The 22805-nt window shown below is 43.1% G+C and overlaps 1 protein-coding gene across 4 annotated transcripts in view; it reads left to right on the top strand.

Moving 5' to 3' along the window:
• Positions 1-22805, top strand: part of NLK (nemo like kinase) — a 36092-nt gene that overhangs the window by 11178 nt on the left and 2109 nt on the right. For 3 of the 4 annotated variants that reach the window (XM_050321727.1, XM_050321728.1, XM_050321726.1), the window contains 9 exons: positions 9860-9989; positions 10510-10565; positions 15394-15500; positions 16162-16247; positions 17144-17353; positions 17779-17880; positions 20775-20861; positions 21913-22111; positions 22646-22739. In XM_050321727.1, the coding sequence (XP_050177684.1) occupies positions 9860-9989; positions 10510-10565; positions 15394-15500; positions 16162-16247; positions 17144-17353; positions 17779-17880; positions 20775-20861; positions 21913-22111; positions 22646-22739 (1071 nt within the window). Of the gene's footprint in view, positions 1-9859; positions 9990-10509; positions 10566-15393; positions 15501-16161; positions 16248-17143; positions 17354-17778; positions 17881-20774; positions 20862-21912; positions 22112-22645; positions 22746-22805 lie in introns of all 4 variants that reach the window. The other variant, XM_050321729.1, reaches the window with a different exon arrangement.

Genomic DNA, 22805 nt, shown 5'->3' with positions numbered 1-22805 from the left:
GATGGTGTGTGGCAGGATTGTTCGCTGGTCCGTGGCACTGGGAAACTGGTGTGTCTTTAAACTCCCCAGCAATAAATAGAAACCCGATTTTATAAAAAATTTTTTACTTCTTTGTGATGTTGTGGGTCTTTCTTAAATCCTCATTAGCATTAACTGAGATGAAAAGCACTTCTTTCGTGTTCCAAAAGTATCCCGTAACCCTAAAGCATCTTTTGGACTGTAGAGGTTATGAATTTATTTCACACTTGTGTTTTGACTTGTCCTTTCTGTTCCTACTGTAATTCAGGGAATAAATGACTGGGCAGGATTAATACCATAGAAAAAAAATGAAGGAGTTGAGACATCTCTAGTCAGTGTTTATTTTGGCCATTGGGAAGTGTTGGGGTTGGGAATTACAGTACCTTATAGGCTTATGTGTATTTTAAATAATATTTTAAAGTTCTGTGATTCTAATACCCGCTCCTGTGCAAGACAGACAAATGAAATACTGTTACCTAAAGTAATTCCTGACCAGGGGAATGGAAGAGAGACTGTCAGTTATGAAGCATTCTGAGTTGCAATTCTGTGTTCTGTATTATTGTAATAAACAGAATAAAGAATGGGCAGGATAAATTGAAACTTGAAAGGTCAGTAAGTAAGATTTGTCTCTTTCAGGTAAAAATCTTGATGAATGTTCATAGATTTATCATCCCTACAGAATTTGGAGAGATGAATATAAATAGCAGTAATTCATGAAATTAAAGGGTACTGTGGGCCTCAAACTTATATGCATATATGCAGGGAGGGGCTGCTGGGAGGATGAGAGGGGCAGGGGGAGCTGCTGGTGACCCCTCAGTGCTGGGGGTGCTATTGCAGGAAACGAGGTGTCTGTCGAGAGGATGTGACCAGAGACCTTATTAACCTACTTTGCTCTGGAGGTGCAAAAATACTCCAGGAACTGTGCCAAGGCCTGGAGGCTCGTTGGACGTGGAGAAGAAGGTTTCTCATTTGGGTTTTTCTTGGTCTGCTGGTGGGAATGGGAATAGAGGTCAGCGAGTGGGGGCAGGAACGTGCATGTAATTGTGGTACACGCTTTAAAAATGAAGAAGAAGTACAAAAATATGTGGAGCTTTATATGTTTATTGGGCATATTATTTATTTATGAACATTGCAGACCTTACAGAGCTATGCCATTGACTGGAAAAAAAAGAATTGTTTTTATGGAGTTAAAAAATGTGTCTGAATAAATGTCACGTGTAGTGTAATAACTTACTGTAGCTGTGGTTCATAAAGGCAGTTGGGAAGCGAATAAAAAGGTCTCAAGCACAGCCAGAAAATTTTGTGTAAATGGTGAAATAAACTTGAATTGGAAAGCAGGTTCAATTTTAAGCTTCCATGAAGGAAGACAAATTAAACATTTTTAAAGATATTAACCATAACAGTATCCCTCTAATTTTCTCTCCGTTCTTTTAAGTAAGATACTCTGAATCACTTTTTGTTCAAGGAGACAGATTTCTTGCAGTAATCAGTTTTGCTTTTAGCTCTGATTTGTAAAGAATAAGTGATAATGGTGCACATGCTGGAGGGCGTGATTAGACCCGACATTAAAAGGGTTTTTTAGAACATGGATGGTTGGAAAAGGAGCTCTGGAGAGGTCTGGTTTGGCAGCTGAGCAGGAGTGGATGAAGCATACCTTTGAAGTATGGTAGGGAAAACAAGGTGCTTAACCCTTTCCCATAAAATACCTGTTAGTGGAAATGAAATCTGGATGTTTTCTTCAGTCTCCATGGGAGTTCTCCATGAGATCTGTGAGCTTACATTCAGGCAGCTCTTTCCCTGGACAGATCCTGTACCTCTAAAAACCCAACTCTCAAGGACATGTATTAGAAAGACTTGAATATCTGGAGTAACTTTCAGGTTTTTTGAAGTGCTTTTGGGTATTTTTTGATTACTTTACAGTGTTCCGGGGAGTATGTTGAGAAAACTTAATGAAATACCGAGAATACACATTGGTAGTAGTTAATTAAATTACCTTTTTTTGTAATCTTCTTAAGTAACATGGTTTCTGTTCAGTATCTTTACAACACACACTAACTGTACAAACACAAATTCCTGCATGCAAAACCTACTTTACTTGCCTAAATATTAAGGAAGTGTTTAGCAGGTGTAGTGTATTTTTATAGGTTCCAGTTGTCTAAAAGCTTAAGAAGTTTTTACTTTTGTCTGTAAACATCTCCACCCAACTTTTACCAGTCCATATCAGTTTGCCAGTGACTTCCTGTGTATTCAGTATCAAGTGGTCAGCTGTGGGAGCGAGTGCTGGAGCTGAAGCCAAACTCCTGCAGCTGATCCCCAAGGATGGGTGAAACGGGGGAGATGATCTGTTGAGCTCTTCCCTCTGTCCCTACACTCCGTGTAGTTCTTCTGGTGCTTTCACACCAACTGGACTTGGCTGGCTGTGCCTCAAAGTTAAATCCAAGTGAAATCAAAGTTTTGCTCAGTAGTATCTCTTCAGCTCTCTTTTTCAGTTTGCTTTTGCATGCCCGTAATCATATCTCTCTCAAAATAAAGATTTTTTTTTTTTTTTTTACCCACTGTTAATATTTCATTTTAGGATCTTTGAAGTATTGCCAGCTGGAGGCTGCTGCAGAGCAGTAGTGACCTGAAAATCATTAACAGCACATCCAGTGCTTAAATAGCTTGAAAAATAACAGCTGTTCTTTTTGATAATGTCTTTTAACAATGAAACCTTATTTTCCTGTGCTTGTGTGCTAAAAATTCTGCTGTCAATACCAACTCTGCCCCAGTGGTTCCTACTCTTCTGTGGTGCAGCTACTGGGGCTTTTTGTAGGCAATGGTTGGATGCAGTGATTTGGAATTGTTTTAAGTGCCCAAAGCGCTGGTGTTTATAGGTGGTTACTCTTTGTCCGTGCCAATGTTTGTGTTCCATTGCCTGAATAGCTCCTTGGGGGAAGCAGATCCTTGATGTAGCTCACAGGGAAGATGATAAGAAATATCCCTAAAGTTGAGTCTCTGGCCACTGGGTGGGTGCAGGATCCACCTTTGGTCGGTGCCATTCCTCAGTGCAGAGGGAGTCAGTCCTCCTTGGGTTTGGTGTTCATGCTTGGATCCAGTGTGTTTCTCTGACTCCTGCTGCTCCTTCAGCCTCTGTGGTGCTGTGACTGACTGAGCTCTTATTCCCAGTTTTATTCTTCCTTAGTGGGGAAAGGCCTCGTGCTGTAAGTTTAGAGCAACCTTCCAGAGAGCAATAAAGTGAAGAGGAATGGGCACTACTTTGCTGTAGGATTTCCCTCCTTTTAATAACATATCTGTGGGTGGCTTTTCCTTTAAAAATTATAGCTGAAATGACTCTGAATATCTCCCTTAAACGGGATTGTATCAGCGTTTGCATCTCTCAGACAATGCGTGTACAGCCAGAGGGCAAACCCCATTACAATGCCAGGCTAATTGCATGAGTGTGTGTGGAAAACTCTCTTGTGTGAGAAATCCAACCAAAACAAAGCCTCCTCCCTCCTGATGATCCGGCTCTGGTCCTGGTGGAGGGGAACCCAGGTCACCTCGCTGACAGGAGTGGGCACAGTGTGGGCTAACACAGCACGGCTCTGGCTGGGCACACCAGCAGGGAAGGCTGGAGTGAAATTCAGAAGTCAGGGTCCTCAAATCAGGAAATTGGTTGGGTACAGGGAGGCTCTGCTTTGAGCTGGTTCTCTGCATTCATTTCTGGGGTGAGGCACCTCTAGAGAAGCAGTTCATGTGTTATCCAAGAGCCCTCGAAAAGAGATTAATTCCACCTCTCCCTCTCCTTATTCACTCGGCAGAGCCAGTGGGACTGACTTAGATCCTCTTTGACATATGCTTAGGCTGCCATTGTTCCTGAACAAGCGTCTGTCTGTCCTCCCTTTGTCTCAGGGACTTGTTCCCTGCTCCCTGTGTCCCTGTGCCAGCACAGCTGTCTGCAGGCTGGAGCTGGCAGCAGCCAGTCCCCAGGTCAGGGAGCCACACTTGGAGCTTTGGACTGGCAAACTGACAGGCTGCTAAAGTTGGACAAAGCCATTCAGCATTTGAATAATTTAACTTCCATTAGGAATTGTCACAGAGCCTTAAAATGTGTTTTCTGTGGGCTGGTGAGCACTGGTGGGTCACGAACCAGTGTGGGATGGTTCCAGATGGACTGTCCAGTCTGTGATCTGACACAGTGCTGCTGTTAATAGGCAAGGTCATTGGAGAGTCTGGGACATCATCTTTGTCCTGTCTCAGTGGTGTGTGAGTCTCTATAATAGCAAACTGTTAAGGCAGCTGCTTTGCTTTGCTTAAAAATTCAGTCAGTGTGCTTTCTTCCTCCAGTAAGAAATCCACTGTTAAATGTGTATACATACGCTGTTTTATTTTCTTAATGATCTCACACTTACGTGCTTGCTTTCCTCACCTCTGCTTCTGCTACTCAGTAGTCCACTAAATGTTGTAGATCAGTTTTTGTCACGTTTTGGTAGGGCTCAGTGCCTGGCAGTGACTCTCCAGAGAATAAGAGACTGGGTGTCTTGGCCTGTTCCATGTGCAAATTTTATGTACCCAATCAAGCATTTCCCAGATAGGAGATCTGATAACTGCACACCCTTTCCATGCCTTTTTGCTTTAGGCCTGGGAGTCTTTGTGAATTTTTCTAAGATTTTTAATGTCATCCCATGCTCAGATGTGTTTTGAGATATGCCAAGATGTGATTGATTGCAATACTGTGTACTGAATAAGTGCTATGTTGGTGTCACATGCCCTTGAGTATGAGCTGCGTTGTTTGTTTAAAAGTGGTGTGCCAAACATGCCTGGGTGAGCAGCTGAAATGCTGGTGGGACCAGGGCAGTTACATATCTCAGAGTAAGGCTTTCTGGAAAAGCCTGTGTGATTAAGAGTCAAGCAACTGAGGAAAAAAGTTCACTGACTAATAAGAAAAACTTGCAGAGTAATCCTATTAAATCCCCCTCCTTGTGGTAAGTCCTGATGTAAATTTATAGGTGTTCTGTAAGTGAAGGAAGGTTCACTTCCCCTGCAGAACAGACTCTATCAGCAGTTTCCCACACCGCCCCTGAGAACATTCTTTCATTATCTTGCTCCTGTGTAATAATTGCACGGAGCAGTCACAAACTTGTTTTTCTACCAGTTGAAACTACAGAACAATGTGTATGCCTTGACCTGGATTCGGGGAGAGAAAAAGTCGCTGTTGGCGAAGTCTCCACCTTGAAAAGTTGCCATCAGCATGGCAGAGAGTTGCTAAAGGCTTATAATGCGTAATTGAAACGCCTGAATGCCTGCAAGGATTCTTTGAGATAAGGATTGTCTTTGAAAACATTTTAACCAGAGGTCTGGATTGTGTCATTAATCCCTTCTATAGTCCTATTACTTCTTAAAATTGTATTATTTCTAGCATGATTAGCCTGCGATGTAAGTAGAAGCTGCAGGTTTCGTAGAGTATCTTTTTTCTTGCTATGTTTCATGTCAGGCTATTTTACGAACTTTTACTGTAGTTCTTAAATAAGACATGTATATGCATGTTGTGTATGATCAGCAGAACAAGAGGTTTCTGGTGGCAGAAGGGAGGCCCTTCTGCACAGGGCACCCAGCGGCCGTTCCTGGACCCAGGGCCTGCTCTGCTGCTGTGCTTGTGACCTGCTCCCCAAAACTCTCCCTCTTGCCCTTTGCCCAGCCCTGTGCTGGCCCAGCGCTGTCCCCTCGAGGGGTGGGGGCTCTGGGGTGACCCCACTCGTGGTGTTTGGTGCTGGATCTGCTGGCTCCGGCTCGCTGCTCTCAGCGTCGTTCCTAAAGGCGTGGTGACAGCTGAACTGTCTTCCTTGATATTCCTCCACACTTCCAAATTATATTTATTAACTTATTTTTTGCCCCATATCTATATATAATTTCTGCTAAGTTATTTTTGGTTCAGATCTCGGTCTGTGATCTCCTTGTCCCCAGCTACAGTCGGTGCTTAATAAGTGAAACCTTTGAGCCCTCAGGAGTTGAAAGCCTTGAGTGTTGAAAGCACAGCCCGGTGCCTGTGCTGAGTGATGGAGAACTCCTGCCTGCTGGGCCCTGTGCTGCGGGATTCACCCGGGCTGGAATGTCCTCACAAAGCAGAGGAGGGAATTGAAATGTGTTCTTCTGAGAGCAGCAGTGAGTAAAGCTGCCTTTCTAGCTGTTCTCTCAATTAGCTCCTGGGAGATTTTCCTGCTTTTCTAGTTTCTCTTGGGGATATGTGACCCGGTAGCATATTGCTATAAATAATGGTTTTACTGGTATCAAAGTAAGTACAGTACACAAACACAAAGCAACATTTTCAGCATCTTTTTCTGGATGCTGTAAATACCAGGTTTTCAAACAGGCTATTTTCTTTCTTCCTTTCTTCTTTCTGTTCTGTGGAATTCAGGCCTGACAGTTCTGATCTTCAGAACTAGGGCTGTTAGTTTTGTGCTGCCCCTTCAAGTGAAATTGCTGGTGAATGGTACAAAGCTCCCAAGGCAGGGAGGTGAGGGGCAGGGTGACATTACTGCAGCTACGGGGGAAAGAGCAGAGGAATTTCTTCCCAGCTGGATAATGCAGGTGAGCATCAATTGTCTGTAGAAGTGGGTTATTTAAAAGAAAAAGAGAAATAGGCCTTAAATGCAAATGCCACAGCACCCCCTTTAACTCCTTCCCCTATGGGAGACCACCCCAGGGCACTGGGAAAAGCAGATGGGTACTGGATGGAAACGTTTGGAAAGGTAGACAACAGCCATGCCAGGCCCAGCTGAGGGGAACTTCAACAGCTCTGCAACGTGTGCAGCAATTTTTGAGTCTTAAAAAGGGTCCCACAACTAGAAAAAATAAAATCAGTAAATCTGTGGCAGCTGTTGACATAAATCAGACTTTTGTGTTATTTGATTAAAGACCAACTGTTTTATCAAAGCTTTCCCTCTCCCTAAGGAGGCAGCAGGACAGCTCTGTCCATGGGAGGAGGGTGAGAGTCCACAGGACACTGATCCCTGGGGTTGGTTGCCTGGTTATGTTTGACTGAACACAATTTAGTGTTCCCAGATAAATGCCTAAACAAAACTAAAGAGGTCTGGTACTTGGAGGTACAAAGCGCTGTCAGTTTTCTTAAGTGAGGCTCAGCATCAGGAAAATCTCAGAAATTGGGGAATCTGAGCTCAAAATCTTTGACTCTCTGCCTTCAGTCAGAGAGAAGAAGGTGGATATCTGTTCATATTTTTGGGGGTAGTGGCTGGAAGAATTTTCAGGCATGCAGCAACTACTTTCCTCTACATACAAGCTCTCCGAGATAATGTTTATTTTAAAATGTTTTCCTTTGTAAAAATTTTGATAAAGGAATTTGGAAGGGGGTTAGACAAAGTTCAGACTAAAATCAATAGGGAAAAAAAAAGGTTATGCAGATTGTATTACTGTTAGTGTATAATTAGCATTGATATGAGAACTTTAATTAAGGCAACTGTAAACTGCCCCATGGCTCTCTGCACAGCAGACATGAACTTACGGCTGTAGATGGTCAAATTCCACGTCCCAAAATTCAGTTTCAATCTGAACTGGTTTTGGTAAAAGCTGACTGTTGATTCTTGTGTTTTATGCAGCCACCATCATTTTGTAGCAGAACAGCTGCAGAAAATGAGTCCACCAAAAATCCCATTTTAGGTATTGTTTTGCAGTGACCTCCACTTCAAACTTTCTGGTTTGTATTTGTCTACAGGAACTCCAGAAATTACTTTCTATGAATTGGATTTGGATTTTTAACTTCGAGTATATATTACTTTTGCAGTCTTGCCCCACTGCTATTCTGAATTTTAACGTTTCCCTCGGTTTGGACAACGGCAAAGGAGTACTTCTGGTCTTGTAAAATAATGTAATCAGTTCAGACCTTGCCTGGAAATGCAGAGTGTGCCCTAAATATGCCATAATACAGCATAAAAGAAATGCAGAGGAGTTTGAGGGTCGTGTTTTTGTAGCCAAGATAGTCATTCAGCTCTCGTGACTGTGCTGTCAAACAGAACGTGCTGGTGTTCTGCCTGGGCATCACCAGTCCTTTGTGGGGCTCACACCTGTGTGACACCTCCGTGTGTGATCCTTGGGATCCTCTGCTGGAATTCCCCGATCCATGAACATCCTCCTGGCAGCAGCTCTGGGTGTGTGGTCAGCTCCAACAGGGAAGAGAGTAAATCAGTGCTATCTGCAGTGTCTTCAGGGAGGAGCTTTGTGAATGAAGTTTTACACCTTTAGTTTCGGAGCAAGTATTTCTATTTAATGATGTCTGTTTGATTCCCAGGACTCAGCAGCTTTTAGCTTGACTTTAGCAGGTCAGAGGTTTGGTGTCTTGCTGCCCTTTTTTTCCCCTTTAAAGCTGGTAAACCTTGGTGGGGGCCAGAAATGCTGCCTCCTAAAGAGAAAACACCACTAATTAGCTGCTCAGTGGTGCTTGACCTTGTGAGCCGTGGGAGCTCTGAGCTCATGCTGGGATCAAATTGGTATGAATTTATGAGCCACTGCCTGGCCTGGCCCCACTGCGTGTCTGTGTCCTTCAGCTCTGCCTCTGCTGGACCCTAAAGCCACAGGCCAGCCCAAAACGTGCTCAGTGGTGATGAACAATAACCTTGTGTTGCAGGGGTGCTCCCGAGGTCCCCCATGGCCTCTGGGTGCCGTCCCCAGAGCTGTGAGGGACGTTTCAGGGTGGCCTCTGTGAGTGCAGAGCTGTGTGAGCAGAGGCAAAGGTCCTGGAGGGAATAGGAAATATATCCTGGAACAGCAGACCTTTTCAGGTTGCTCTGAGCCGTTTCCCACCATACAAAGACTCTGATACCACCTTTCCCAAGCCCCCCCCGATTGGAATACAGATGTGCAGCAGCTGTTTGCAGGTGTCTGGACCAGGTGTTGGGCCCGACTGAGCTGGGTTGTGTTTTGGAATCAGATGTGGCACTTGGAGCTGAGGTGGATGGTTGAATACTCCAGTCTGATGTTTTACTTAGATATTAAAGACAACATGGATGTGAGACAGAAGAAGCCACCTTGGGTGTCCACTGTAGAGGAATTGCACGAGAGAGAGAAAAGCCAGACACTTTTTAAGGACAGTGTAGTCATTGGGATACACAGCTGGGTGTAGATTCTTCTTTGGGTTCAGCACTGCACTGAGATTAAAGTTATTTTGGTCATCCCAGTAAAAATATGCATATACTCTGTTCTGTAGTGAGGTTTGAGAAGCTCACCTTAAAAACTGGGATTGGGAATTGAGGCACCATAATCTCCTTGCTCTAGTTTTATGGTTCTCATTATAAAATTCTATTTTCAGAATCTAATTATTTTAAATTAAAATACTTGCCATGTGAAAAGCACCTTATAATTTCTGATCTACTATACTTGTATCCCATAAGTTCTGTGGGAGAAAGACCAGTATTACAGCTGTTTTACATATGTGAAAACTTAGATACCATGTGCTGTTGCTTCTCCAGATGTGAGGTGATTTGGTTATAGACCAATAAATAGTCTTACACTTGCCAATGTTCTGTCAGAATGGGATTATTACATGTTTTTCCCTCCCAGGAGAGGAAGAATAAAGCAACAGACACTGGGCTGTGTGAGTCTGACCACAGAAGAGCCTCTGAGGTGGCTGGGGGTGTGTGCTCTGACAAGGGAGGGGTCACACTGATGGGACTCAGGCTCTGTGGGACAGTGCTTAATGCCCTTGGATTAATGCTTTCTTCTCTAGAGTTGTCTTCACCCTGTTTTGACTCCCTTCTGAGCAGAGAATGACAAGAACTCTATAATATTCTTTACTTATTTAGAAAAATTGTCTAGCAGGAGTATGTGATGCTCTCAATCTTCTATTCTGCAGGTCAGTAACAGATCCACGAGATGGAAAGAGAGTTGCACTCAAAAAGATGCCCAACGTCTTCCAAAATTTGGTCTCTTGCAAAAGGGTCTTCCGGGAGTTGAAGATGTTGTGTTTTTTTAAGCATGACAATGTAAGTAAATTCAAAGTAATTTTGAAATCTTTGATAAAACCTAAATGTAAAATGGAGCTCTGTAACGGAAGTGTGTTTTCTTTTAAGTTGTAGAGTATCTAAAATGCTTGAAGAGCTCTCTAATTTTACAGTTACCAGCTTTTCTGGAAACTCAGATATTACTGCTGGTATAAAAAAGAAATTATCAAGAATCTAAAGATATTCATAATTGCCCTTCCAAAATGTTTGCAAATGGGCAGTCAATGCAGTTCTGCCCAGTCTTATTTCAGGGCTTAGGTCACAGTCAGGCTGCACAGAGCTGTGCCAGCTGGGCACAGTGCTTAGATATTTCATACTCCATCGCCCTCTGCTCTGTGTTGGAGTTCATTGCTCTCTCATACCTGGTGAGACAGAACACTGGTCTGTTTGTAGGGTAAAATAAAGCAAAGTCATATAAGAAAGGTGCAGTCTGACTGTCTTTTTGAAAGGGATTTATTTTGTTTGGCTGGAACAGGCCTTGACCTAGTGTGGTCTTTCCTAGGTACTCTCTGCCCTCGACATCCTCCAGCCTCCACACATTGACTATTTTGAAGAAATGTATCCTAAATATAAAAATAGAGCATCTTAATTGAGGTACGTGTGATTTTCATTAGCTTAGAAACTGCCAGTGGTTGGTGGGACCTGGGAAGTGGAACTACAGAATCCTGGAGCCTGTATCTGAACAGTTGGTTTGAAGGGAATCCAGAGCTCTGAGCTGTTGCTGACATTGGAGGTGAAATGGTGCAGGGCTGACCCAAAGCTCTGACTCTGCAAGAGCCAGTACGTGCAGGGACTGTGGGATTTACCAGCAGCTCCTGCTGCTCCTGGTGGGGATTGCCCCCAAATGTTTTATTGAGAACTATATCCAGTAATTAACCTCCTCTCAGTTATTAACACCTTAAAATACTTGGTGGTGTTGTTGGAGAGCCCAGCCTTCCCAGGCTTTGAAGCCATGACTTTTGAGAGAGGTTTCAGGAGCAGCAGGGCTGTGTCTCTCCTGGGTCAGGCTCTGTGTCGGTCAGGAAAGCTTGCCCAGAGCTGTTTGTGCTGTGGAATGTGTCACTGGTGCTCGTGTTCCTGCTGCCTGTGGGGAGCTGTGTTCCTGCACTGAATCTGAGTAAAAAACTCAACACAGGAATGTCACCTTTTGGTTTGGTTTTTTTTCCTTTTTCAAACTTCGGGTTGTTTTCAATTTGTGGGGTTGGGAATTTCTGCTTTCTAAAATACTGAAAAGTGAGTCCTTGAGCTGAGTGGGCTCTGACTCTGGTGGGAAGAGAAGTTCTCTCTTGCTCCTGTGGTCAGACTTGGGCAGATTGGTTTTAATTACTGATGGGTCTTACCTCCTTTTTTGTATGACCCACTTTAAAATTAATGGGTGAGAAATTCTCATTATTTTTAGATAACCTGAACTTTGTGAAATATGGTTTGATCTATTTATATAATACCTTGAATTGATTGGTGAAGAAAGTAGGTGTAATCAACTTGATGATTTTAACCAAAGTACAGCACAATTTACTGGTGGACAAGCACATTAATTGATCCAAAGTATTGCTGTGCTGTACAGGGGCTTTTTCATGTGAATTTAGATAAAGCTCTTAAATTTTGCTTTGCTATTTCTTTCACGTAAAGAGCATATAAGTAGTGTTCAAAACCTGGAGTTTGGTTATGTGCACTAGTTCAGTGCCCTCATTTAGAACAAGTCATATGAGTTATAAATCAGATCTAGGTTAAGGATTACTCCTTCTGTGTAATTGTACAATCAAGAATCTTTAAATGGGATAAGCTTATTTTTATGAGCTTAGCTACTGCCAAGTTTTGAATATAAAAGCAAAATGTTAGTTTCCTTCATGGGTAACTGATTTTAAGTCATTCTGACTAGTATTTTATAGGGCTGTCCTTTTTTTATATTAGGTTTGATTTCTCAACTCTGATGTTGGTAATAGAAGACTGTTTGCTTTGTGCGGTCTTCTTTCTCTTTTCTTCTGAAATAATTGCACTAAGTGTACTAAGGACCCCTGAATTCCTTAAATGAATGAATCAATAGGTGTTTTGATTTATAGCACATTTTTAATTGCCTGTAGTATAAGGAGAACTTACTTCAGATTGAAGAAGATCAGGTAATAACATCCCATATTTGAGGGTGTAGCTGTAAAAACTTCTTTTGTTGATCCAGCAGTAGAGTTCCTAAACTGTAGAGGTGTCATGGGGACATCCCATTTCTACAGTACGATATGCTGAGCGGTGACAAAAGTGTAAAGAGCTGAAGCTGGTACTCTGGGATTTCCTTTCTTCTACCTAAGGAGTTGTAGTGTCCTTTTTGGGGGAAAAATATAATAAAAGAATGACTAAAATGATATGAATGATGTGTTGCAAATGAGCTGGCACAGTTCCTTTAAATTATTCAGCGTCTCGCAGGTACCAGCAGGAATTGCAAAGTGTGTTTTTTAAAGAGAACTAATTATAAAACCAACTTAAAATTTTAATGGTAAATTAAAAGATTTCCTAGGAAACTGGTGATGAATAAAAGAAGTTTAATCTAGTGAGGTTTTTGTTTTAGAATGAAAATTCTTTGCAAACTCTTAGTTTGAGATATAATTTGAATTTTTAATGAGATTTTAGATTGAAAATATTTGTGAGCATTTAGACTCTTACAGGGTGTTGATATTTTTGCCAATATCACCTAAGGCAAAAATGAATACATAAGGGACCATATGTTATTCTGTGTGTCTGTCTTGAGAAAATACATGAAAAAGTAATTGTTAGTGAATTTTAGGGGGGTTTATGTTCATTTTTAAGTTTGTCAATTCGCTGAAGTTCAGGGCTCATCCCTGCAATCATCAGTTTGCCTTGGTGGAGCAGGAGTGTAATTCCTGGTACCCAGGCCTGGCCAATATTTTGGTCCTGTCATCCCCCTTGTTTCCCAGGTGGGCTCACCCAGCTTTAAACACATCAGGTATAAAGGTGAATGGTGACTGTTGGATTTTTGTAGAGCATCTAAAACTCCTTTCATTACAGTGAACGTCACTGTTAGTTCTTGACTGAACTGGCTTGGCAGTGTTAGGTTTATGGTGGGACTCTGATCTTAAAGGTCTTTTCCACCCTAAATGATTCTGTGGTTTACAGCTTTTTTTTTGCAATTACAAAGTCTTCCACAGATTGTAATACTGAATTCAGCAACTGAAAATCCATGGATGTTAATCAGAGTTTCTATAGTAACTTCTGGAAAACTTTTCCCATTAAAGTGAGTATCAGAAGCAGCTGAAAAGACACCACTTTTATCAGTCTGTTAGACTGACTGGGAAAGATTTTAATACCAGTGAAAGCAGAGGTGTGCAGCAATTCCTGCCCACTGATCTCGTGAAGAGGTGAAAGAAGTATTTTCTGATGGATTAGGGAGTAAATCCCTCATATTTGTAGGGTGGAGGAGGGCAGGGAGGACCGAGGCAGGATCTGTTTCCTGCAGGCAGTGAGAGGGACAGGGACAGCACTGTTGGGACCAGCAGCCTGTGTGCCCCTGGGGAGGGTTCCCCGGTCCAGCACACCCCAGCTGAACAGGATTAGTTTGTGAGGATGCAGAACTGAGTTCTGAGGTGAGCAGAGGTGGAACAAAGAAGGGTCCAGGCCATGCTGAGAGCACTGCATGACCAAGGGCACTTCATCCCCTTCCAGAACGTACCTGTCACTTTATCAAATTTACCAACTCAGCAGGTCCCAGCCAGCGGAGCAAGTGAAGTTCTTTTGTGCCGTGCATTTGCTTTGATAATTACCCCGAAGCAAACTGGTACATTTGTAGTTCTAATTTGGTACAGCTACTTAACTAATTGCTGCTGTCAGGGGCAGTTTTTCCTGGCAGTGGCTGCGTGTCCCAGCTCCAGTGGGAGCTGGGTGGGCTGAGTGCAGGTTGCTGTGTGAGCAGGGGCTGCAATCCCACCGGGTTGGGTTGGTGGCTGCTAAACTCGCAGCAGTGACTGGGGGAAGCCACGGCCCCGTTTGTCACAGGCAGAACATCCTCAGAGCCCTCATCAAATTATCCAGAGACAATAATCAGATCGCTGCTCTCGGGGTTAATGGCACCTCTGAGCCCTGTCAAGAGCTTTATTTAATGCGCCCCAGACCTGGAGTGCTGCAGGTGCCATTTCAGGCCCTCATTTAATTTAAGCTGCTTTAGTTGGCATGGCAACTAGTTGAGACATCTGGGAGACATTATGCTTGGGATTGAGATTTAGGAGGATTTGTGGTGTGGCAAAACAAAAATCTTACCATAATAAAGTGCAGAGTAATGCTTTTGGGTTTTTTAAAATATTTTGCATTAAATTGAATGTAAGGATTTGTTGCAGCTATAAGGTAAACCCCAAATTTTAAAAGCCTGGTATAAATATTTAAGAGAGTCTTTGCTAAAGGAAAAGAAAAATTAGAGGATTACAAATTATGGTGCTGCAGGGATGGGTTTTTTCTTTATGAATTCTTTATGAATGCAATTTTAATTTTTCTTCCTCAAAAAGTTGGCAATATTTAATTTATAAAATGAATTTTTGTGTGGTGTGCTGATGGCAGCTGAACCGTTTGGCCAATGGGGATTTGGCTGGAGAGGGTTGGCAGAGCAACAGATGAAAGTGGAACATTGATTAGGTAGAAATGAAAGAAAATGGACATTTGATACCTTGCTGTAGAGTTTAACACTTTACCTCCTTCAGCCACAAATGTAATAGTATCAGAGACTCCTGTTTGAAATGTGACTGCTGAACTAAGCTTTTAAAGCAGGAGTTACTTTAATGAATGCCTGTAGTGCCCCAGTGTTTATTGTGACGATTTCTGTCACAACTCCAGGCAGTTCTGATTGGGATTTGTGTGCAGGTGCATACGATGCTTGGGCAGGTGAAAGGATGGGCACTGGTACATGTAGGGAAGTGGGTGGATTTTCAAAACTCCACATTCCTGACTGGGAGCCTCCTGAAGGTGCTTGGGATAACAACTTCCACGGACTGGCAGCTGCTCCTTGGGCTGCTGGAACTGTGTTGATGTGAGGACGGTCCTGCACTTGTGGGGGATTTGTGTCTAACCAACCTTCAGGAAAAATTTAAGTGTTTCCAGATGCCATTCATTATATCAACTTTTTTTGTTCTGTTTTCTGAGTTGTAATTTGGCTTTGGAATAACTTTGTACAACTACCTTGATGCAAACACTGTGACTGACTAATCTGTTTTCTTCCACAACTCCTTTTTTATTTTCATTCTTGTCAGAGTTTGGAGACTTGACCTCTGAAGCAGCTTTATTCTCTTTAACTCAGTAGTTCTGACCTGTAAGAGGCCAAATAAGTAGGAGTTAGTAAAAGTTTCAGGAGCTTCTGTGCCGGCTGTTCTGCTTTTCCTTAACCAGTAACCTGCAGATATGTTGTCACTGAGTTGATGCAGAGTGACCTCCATAAGATTATCGTCTCTCCTCAGCCACTCAGCTCGGATCATGTCAAAGTTTTTCTTTACCAGATTTTAAGAGGTAACTTTTCTTCTTGTAAATGTAAAGAAAATTCCACAGTATTTTTCTGTTTCTTAATGTTTGTTCTTAGGGCATCCTCGTCTTGAGTAAGTTGAATAAACAGCAAGTGTGGATCACTGTAGCTACAAGAGCAGGGCAGCCCTGCTGCCTTCCAGCATAGTCAGGGGGAAAGACAAGTCATGCTTTTAGAATCAAGGCACAGAAAGGACACCTTGACTGAGCCAAGTCGGGAAATATGTGTAACTGTACCCACTTCAGGTCGAAATTGTTACTGAAAAACAGAGCAGTAAGAGGTGTATGCCAAAATTCCAGTGTGAGGATTAGCAGAGTATTCATGCCACAAGCAGGGGGATGATGTTTTGCTTTTGATTTGTTTTTTGTTGTTTTTTTTTTTTTTTGAGGGGGTTGGTTTGGGTTTGTTTTTTTTTTCTTTTAAAAAAGGGTACATAAATTCCTTGCTCTATCTAGTTTATATACTCCAAAATTTTATCCTCTCACTGAGTGACTGAGTGTGCACTAGAGACTACAAGTTAGAGTCGTATAAAAACTGAGCCACAGGCAAAGTCTTTGCTGATGAGGAGTTGCCAGGAAACTGTTGGCAGCCCTAAACTTCTTTTAAAAGGAAAATAATTATTTATTTTAATTTGCTTTAATATTTCAGGTCTGAAATATCTACATTCTGCCGGCATTTTACATCGAGACATTAAACCAGGGAACCTTCTTGTGAACAGCAACTGTGTCCTTAAGGTGCTACTTACATTTATTGAAGATGTCCCTGTGTATGTGCTGGTTGTTATGGAGCAGTTGTTAATTTTTTAAACAAAAAACATTTGATGTGAACACTTAGCCTGAAAGTCAACTTAAAAGGAAAAAATCCCACGGATCTTAAAAAAATTATAAGTAAACATCTTCCTTTCTGCTTTTCTCCCTAACTCTCTGAAAGCAAGAGAGACTTGTGTGGGGTCTCCTGTGCCTGGTGGCTGGGAGGGGAGGGGGGCTCTGGGGGTGTCCCCAGTGTCAGGGGCTCTGGGGGTGTTTGTGTCCGTGTTCTCCTCAGAGGAAGAGGACACTGAAAGCCCGAGACACTTCCATTAACTTCTCAGGCATAAGGAGTTTTGGAGGACTCAGGTGTGTTGCACAGCTGTGCCAAACGTAAAAATTCGGTGTTTACGGGGATTTGCTCAGCATTCTAATTGGGAAGCTTTGGTCTCTTTTCTTAACCACTCTGGTTCAAGGGATTTTTAACAATTCTCCAAGTCAGAGTGAGTGGAAGGCTGAATCTTTAACATTTAGAGGTGTATCATGAGCAAACGAAGTTCGTTTGGGTTGAAATACTCTGTACCCAGAGGCTGGATTTTTGTAGTGCAAAAATACTATTATAAATAGTATTTATAAATACTGTAATGCCAACTTAAAATGAACTGTGATTTCACATCAAACTGTAGACAGGTTAAATGACTGTGAAATAAAGTAAGATAACTTTCTCCTGTCCCCCTTTCCCCTGGCTTGTGCAGTGACAGCAGATTATCTGATGTGTTTGAGTGCTGTTTGGGATTCCCTGCCTCGTTCCCAGAAGGTTGCCTATTTGAACTGCAGGAAGTGTTTTGGTTATTTTAATTTTTTTATTTACCTTCTCAATTTAGATTTGTGATTTTGGATTGGCCAGGGTGGAAGAGTTAGACGAATCCCGGCACATGACTCAGGAAGTTGTCACTCAGTATTACCGCGCTCCGGAGATCCTGATGGGCAGCCGGCACTACAGCAATGCCATCGACATCTGGTCTGTTGGCTGCATCTTTGCAGAGTTGCTTGGGCGAAGGATATTGTTTCAGGCACAGAGTCCCATCCAGCAGGTATCCTCGTGTTCCCCTTTCAGCGTTGTTCCAACAGTAAGGAAGTTAATGTAGTACACATTAATCATCAGTCTACCTCTGATCATCCTGAAGTGATACATTTACTGTAGGTACAAAAAGTCTGCAGCAAGATGTTAGAGATGGATGCATTTACATGTCTTAAGAGAAGGAACAAGATGGACATAAAAATGTGCATCTTCAGTGTTGCTAGTTCATCTGTAGATTAGAAGGCACATAGCATTAAAATTGTGAGATTACATATACTGATCTACTAAAAGCGTACAGTAATATCTGTAATTTACTCTCTGCAAAGTAGTGGGTTTGAACTGATCCATACCTTAAATGTGTTCTGTGTTAGCTTGGGAGTGTGGTGTGCTGGGGAAGTGCATTAGCACTGCCTAACAGTGTGTGCTGTGCTCCTGCAGCTGGATCTGATCACAGACCTGCTGGGCACGCCGTCGCTGGAGGCGATGAGGACGGCTTGTGAAGGCGCCAAGGCACACATACTCAGGGGTCCTCATAAACAGGTACAGTCAGGGGCTGGGCTGGGGCACTGGGGCCAGGGAACCCTGCAGTCAGCCCCAGAGTCACAGTTCCCTCTGTGCAGGCTCCTGCTGCAGCATCACAGTGTTTCACAGCTTCATGAGATTCTCAGGGCCTGTTGGTTGTAAATACTTAGTTTGGATGTTCAGTCTCAGAGCTGTCTCTGCCTGTTAACCAGGGTTAAATTACCAGCAGTGGGTGTGGTGCTGCAGTGACGAGGGCTAGTGGTGTAATTAGTCCAACTGCTGAGAAGACAGGGTGGGTTTTCACTACTGAAGTGCATTTCTGGGTTCTGCCTTCAGTGTAGTGTTTGACTCGATGACACAGGTGCAAGTCTCCCTTCCTGAAGTGACAGTGTTTTGATAGCTATTTTGAATGAAGATGTTAAATTGAAGTGATAGTTTTGTCAAGAGACACAAATGAAAATAAATGAAAATTGGCAGTATAATCAGAGAGCCCCGAGGGGTCCTGCACTGCCAGGATCAGGACTGTTAGAGGTGGAACTCGTCCATGTGCCAGAGCTGAGGGCAGAAGCCCAGCCCCAGAGGGTCCCTGCACACCTGTCTGGTGACCTCAGCTGCTCGGGAAGGGTCAACAAGAGACTGAAAGCTGAGGCAGAGCATACAACACAACTGAAGTAAAAGTTAATTTAAAAAAAGACAAAAAGCAGAGAAAAAAGGCAGCATGGTGTCTTTGTTCTGACTGGGCAATACAAAGTGCAAATGCTGTTAATAGACACAAAGAAATGCTTGGGCAGGCATCCCTACTGCAGGGATAGAGCTGTGTGGCCATCCAATATAGTCATTTTTATGGTTGTTAGTAAAAATTACAGAATTATTGACCTGTACATCAGATCTTGCCAGTAGTTAAGTTTGCATCTTTATTTTCTGCATGTTGAAGTAATTTCTCACATGTCTGTTCACCACAATAGTAGTTACCATAGAAATGAGCACTGCATGTATATTCTGCTTTATTATTGACATGTGGGAGTTCTGCCTCCTTGGCAGTTTGGATTCATTACATCAAGTTGTCTCTATTCCATTTCATGACAGGATTTTTTTCTTTGAGAATTAATAATAGGAGGATTTCCTACAGACTTTCTCTACCAGTTTTAAAACAAATCAAGTATATTTTTCTGCTACCATGTGCTACAACAGTTGTAACTCTGAAACCCAGTGTCTCATGACCCACAGAATGATGGGAATACTAAAAAGCAAGTGAGGTGTAATGGTATAAAAAGTTTCCACTACAGATAAAATGTCCTTTGGCCATGAAGTTGTAGGAAATACACTCTAAGAGTTAGTTCTGTGTCAGTTGGGGAAAACAAGGTTCATTTTCCATGGATTACCACAGGAGCTGAGCAGTCTCTGGAGCTGCTGTGCTCATTGCAACTTGGAAATAGGGGATACAGAGCATCCAGGTGATTAATGGTATTTCTCTGCTTTCAGCTTGAAGCCAGCTTCATGTTTGAATGGAAATTCCTGGCTCTTTGTATTCTGAAATGGGCCTTTCTGTGGTTATAAACAGTTAAAGTTACCAGTTTCTTAATTAGACTAATAGGGAGAGAAACTCAAGTTAGATACTTTGTCACACCAACTATTTTTACTCGCCGTAGGTGAGTGCAGTGGGAGGGGAGGGTGAAGCGTTTTGCTGCTCCTGGTAAAAATAGAATAATGTGTGAAGGTTCTGATTAAACCCCCCCCACACTGTGTGCTGGCAGAATGGGCATTTCCATACTCCATGCACCTCTCTGTCACCTGGGTGTTGAAAGTTTCCCTTCAGCCTCGGGTCAGGGAGCTGTGCAGCTGTCCCTGGTGGCCCCAGGGGGGCGGGCTGTCCTTCTCCCAGGAAAACCTTGGAATCCATGCCCTGGCTGTCCTGCTCCTGCCCTCTGCTGTGGGAGAGGCCAGGAAGAGGATGCTCCCTGCTTGCTGACAGGCTGACCACTGATTCCATGGCAGTTACATCCTAGTGCAGTTCCATTTCCCAGTTCCTGCTGCCCGGGCAGTGCTCCTGCAGGGCTGCCCCCAGCTCTGGCTGAGACACTGCTGTCCCCAGGAGCTGTCTCCAGCCGGATGCTTCTGAGATGGCAGGACAGGCTGCTGACAAGGGCCATAAATGGAGCCAAAAAAAAGAGTCCTTCATTTGTATTGGATGCAACAGCTTCCATAAGTAAGGAACGTAACACTGGTTTTCTGCTCTGGCATGTGGATGAAACCTGCGTGATCACAGTGCTTGGCCCACAGTGCTTTTTTGTGTAGATAGTACTTAAAAAATCAGGTGAAGTTACCAAATATTTCAGCTTCTTATTCCATAGGCTGCCCTCAGAAACCAAGGCTGAGAGGTGCTCAGGGCTGCACATGGTAGTTCAGGGTTAACTTAGGCTGATGTCACTGTGGAGTGACATTCTCATTTATACTGGGAAATTTACAGCAAGTGTGACATCCAGTACAGTCCTTCTGTCACTGTCAGTCAGCTGTGGATTGCCTGGGCAAGGAAAAACAAAGTAATCCTATAATTTGGGAGAAACTGAGATCAGCAAAATGAACTCCTGGAAATGATGGGGTTAATCAAACCCCTGAGCAGCTACAGCTGGGAGTGATGAGTAGTGTCTGTGTAGAAAAATAAATAAACTATAAGTTTGTCCAGGGATTACCTCTGAACTAAGGGACAAAATGATCAATTTGATCTTTACTGCAGTTGCTGAGTTTTGTAATGGTGATTGTTGTCGGGCTGGAAAGCGTTGGGTACCGTGTGTCCTCTTTAACAAGGACTTTGTCCTTGATGGCTGCGGAATGGCGTGTGCTGGAACAGGGTTTTCTTGCTGATGGATCTGACAGGACACTCTGTGCTTCTCTTCCTCCCATTCCCCCTACAGCCATCCCTTCCTGTCCTATATACACTCTCCAGTCAAGCTACACATGAAGCAGTTCATCTCCTTTGCAGGATGTTGGTCTTTGATCCAGTAAGTATGACTGAAAATTATCTCAAATACTTTTGGTTTGAACAGTTCCTGTTGTCTGATATCTAAATGTTTTAAATCAAGGACTGCTTTAACTGGTTTCCTTCTACATGGCATTGCAGTACTTTTGGTCTGTAAAAGATGTAAAAATGTCATAACCAGCCAATTAATCCCCCCTGGAATGGGGGTTTCACATTTAAAGCCGAGTGGTCTTGCGAAGGAAGCTGCTGACGGGTGAGGGTGTGTGTGACTCATGCTCTTTTCCGAGCTGGGTGTAGGTAGCAGAACATCAGCTACTTTGATGCAGTTCTAATTAGGGACACGGGGGTGTTCCTGGTCTTGCAACACACAGAAAATTCCTCCTGCATCCCCAGTCACAGAACAGGATCATTTTTTCCTCTGTTTTTATAATAAAAATGTGGCTCTGTGAATGTTGGATTTCATCTCTAGGGATACTATAGAGAATTGTCATTAGAAAATCTGATACCAGAATTGATAATTTTAATTACTTCATTCCCACAGACACCCCCCCAGTATTGCAAATAAAAACCATACAGTGACTGCAGTGCAAAGGAGGAGGCTGGGGCTAACGAAGCACTCAGAAGGCACTGGCTTTGGAGTTTATTTTTCAACCTTAAGATTGCTTTGCTGAACAGAACCATGACAATGTTAAATCATGACTTCCATATAAAAAACCTTAAAGCTTCCTTTCTAACTCCCTCAACACTTAGAATGCTGTTATTCCCAGCTTGTTTTGATTTATTGTAGGAGACATAATTGTAAGGTTATCTGGAGAAAGTAACTATTGGAAATGCTATTTCTGAACCTGCCGTGAGCAGCCGTGGCACAGCAGGGTCGGTGCCATCCCAGCCAGGCTGGTTCCTGAGCCACAGCTCCCCTCTAGTGGCAGCTGCTGCAGCTCCCAGACAGGAGCCGGTCCCTTAGCAGGATCAGGCGTTTACAAAACCACTGGCAACAATCGATGAGTGGTTTCAACACCCCTGAAAGTGTCCTAACCCTTTGTTTTTCTTTGCTTTGCCGTTCTCCTCTGCAGTCCAAAAGGATATCTGCTAAGGATGCCTTAGCTCACCCGTATCTCGACGAGGGGCGGTTGCGATACCACACCTGTATGTGCAAATGTTGTTTTTCCACATCCACTGGAAGAGTTTATACGAGTGATTTTGAACCCATCACTAATCCCAAATTTGATGACACTTTTGAAAAGAACCTCAGTTCTGTTCGGCAGGTTAAAGGTGAGTAGGAATTCAGGCTGGGTGTGCAGTTGTCCTCCTGCTGCCCCCTCAGCAGTGTGTAATGGGATGGAGCTGGGATGTGTGCACTGACCCCACTGCTGGTTTCTTTCAAGCATTTTTCCATAGTAGGCACTGGAAACAATTTCTTTTCACTAAAAGAACAGATTGTAAATGTTCTGACGTAACAGTGACACAAGCACAAGCTGACATGCAGAAGTCTGTGAGTTTCAGACCTTACCAGCACTGTCCCCACTGCCCTGTTCCTCATCCTTGTACTGAATGGTGGCACTGGGGGAAGGGGAAATGAGCGTTGTGGCCCTTTTGGGGTACGAGGTGTGACCTCCACAGCTGTCCTGCAGAAAGAGGCAGCAGCTTCCAGGAGCTGAAGCTGAGATTTAGGGAAGCTGGAGCTCTTTTATCCTCACTAAAATGCACTCTCAGTTAGGGAAGCTTTATTCCCCTCATCTACACTGCATTTTACTGAAGCCAGAAATGTTAATGCTGTGGTGTTTTGTATTTTTCTCCTGTGCACAGAAATAATTCATCAGTTCATTTTGGAACAGCAGAAAGGAAACAGAGTGCCTCTCTGCATCAACCCTCAGTCTGCTGCTTTTAAGAGCTTTATTAGGTAACTGTATGTAATCACATCTGATATTAATTCCCATTTATTAGTAGTACAGAATTTGCACATCCA

Source organism: Myiozetetes cayanensis, unplaced genomic scaffold (genome assembly GCF_022539395.1).
Source record: "Myiozetetes cayanensis isolate MyiCay16 unplaced genomic scaffold, myiCay2020 scf27, whole genome shotgun sequence".
In the NCBI taxonomy this organism is placed as follows: Eukaryota; Metazoa; Chordata; class Aves; order Passeriformes; family Tyrannidae; genus Myiozetetes; species Myiozetetes cayanensis.
Note: the sequence above shows the minus strand (reverse complement) of the source record. Positions and strands in the feature narration are given on the sequence as shown.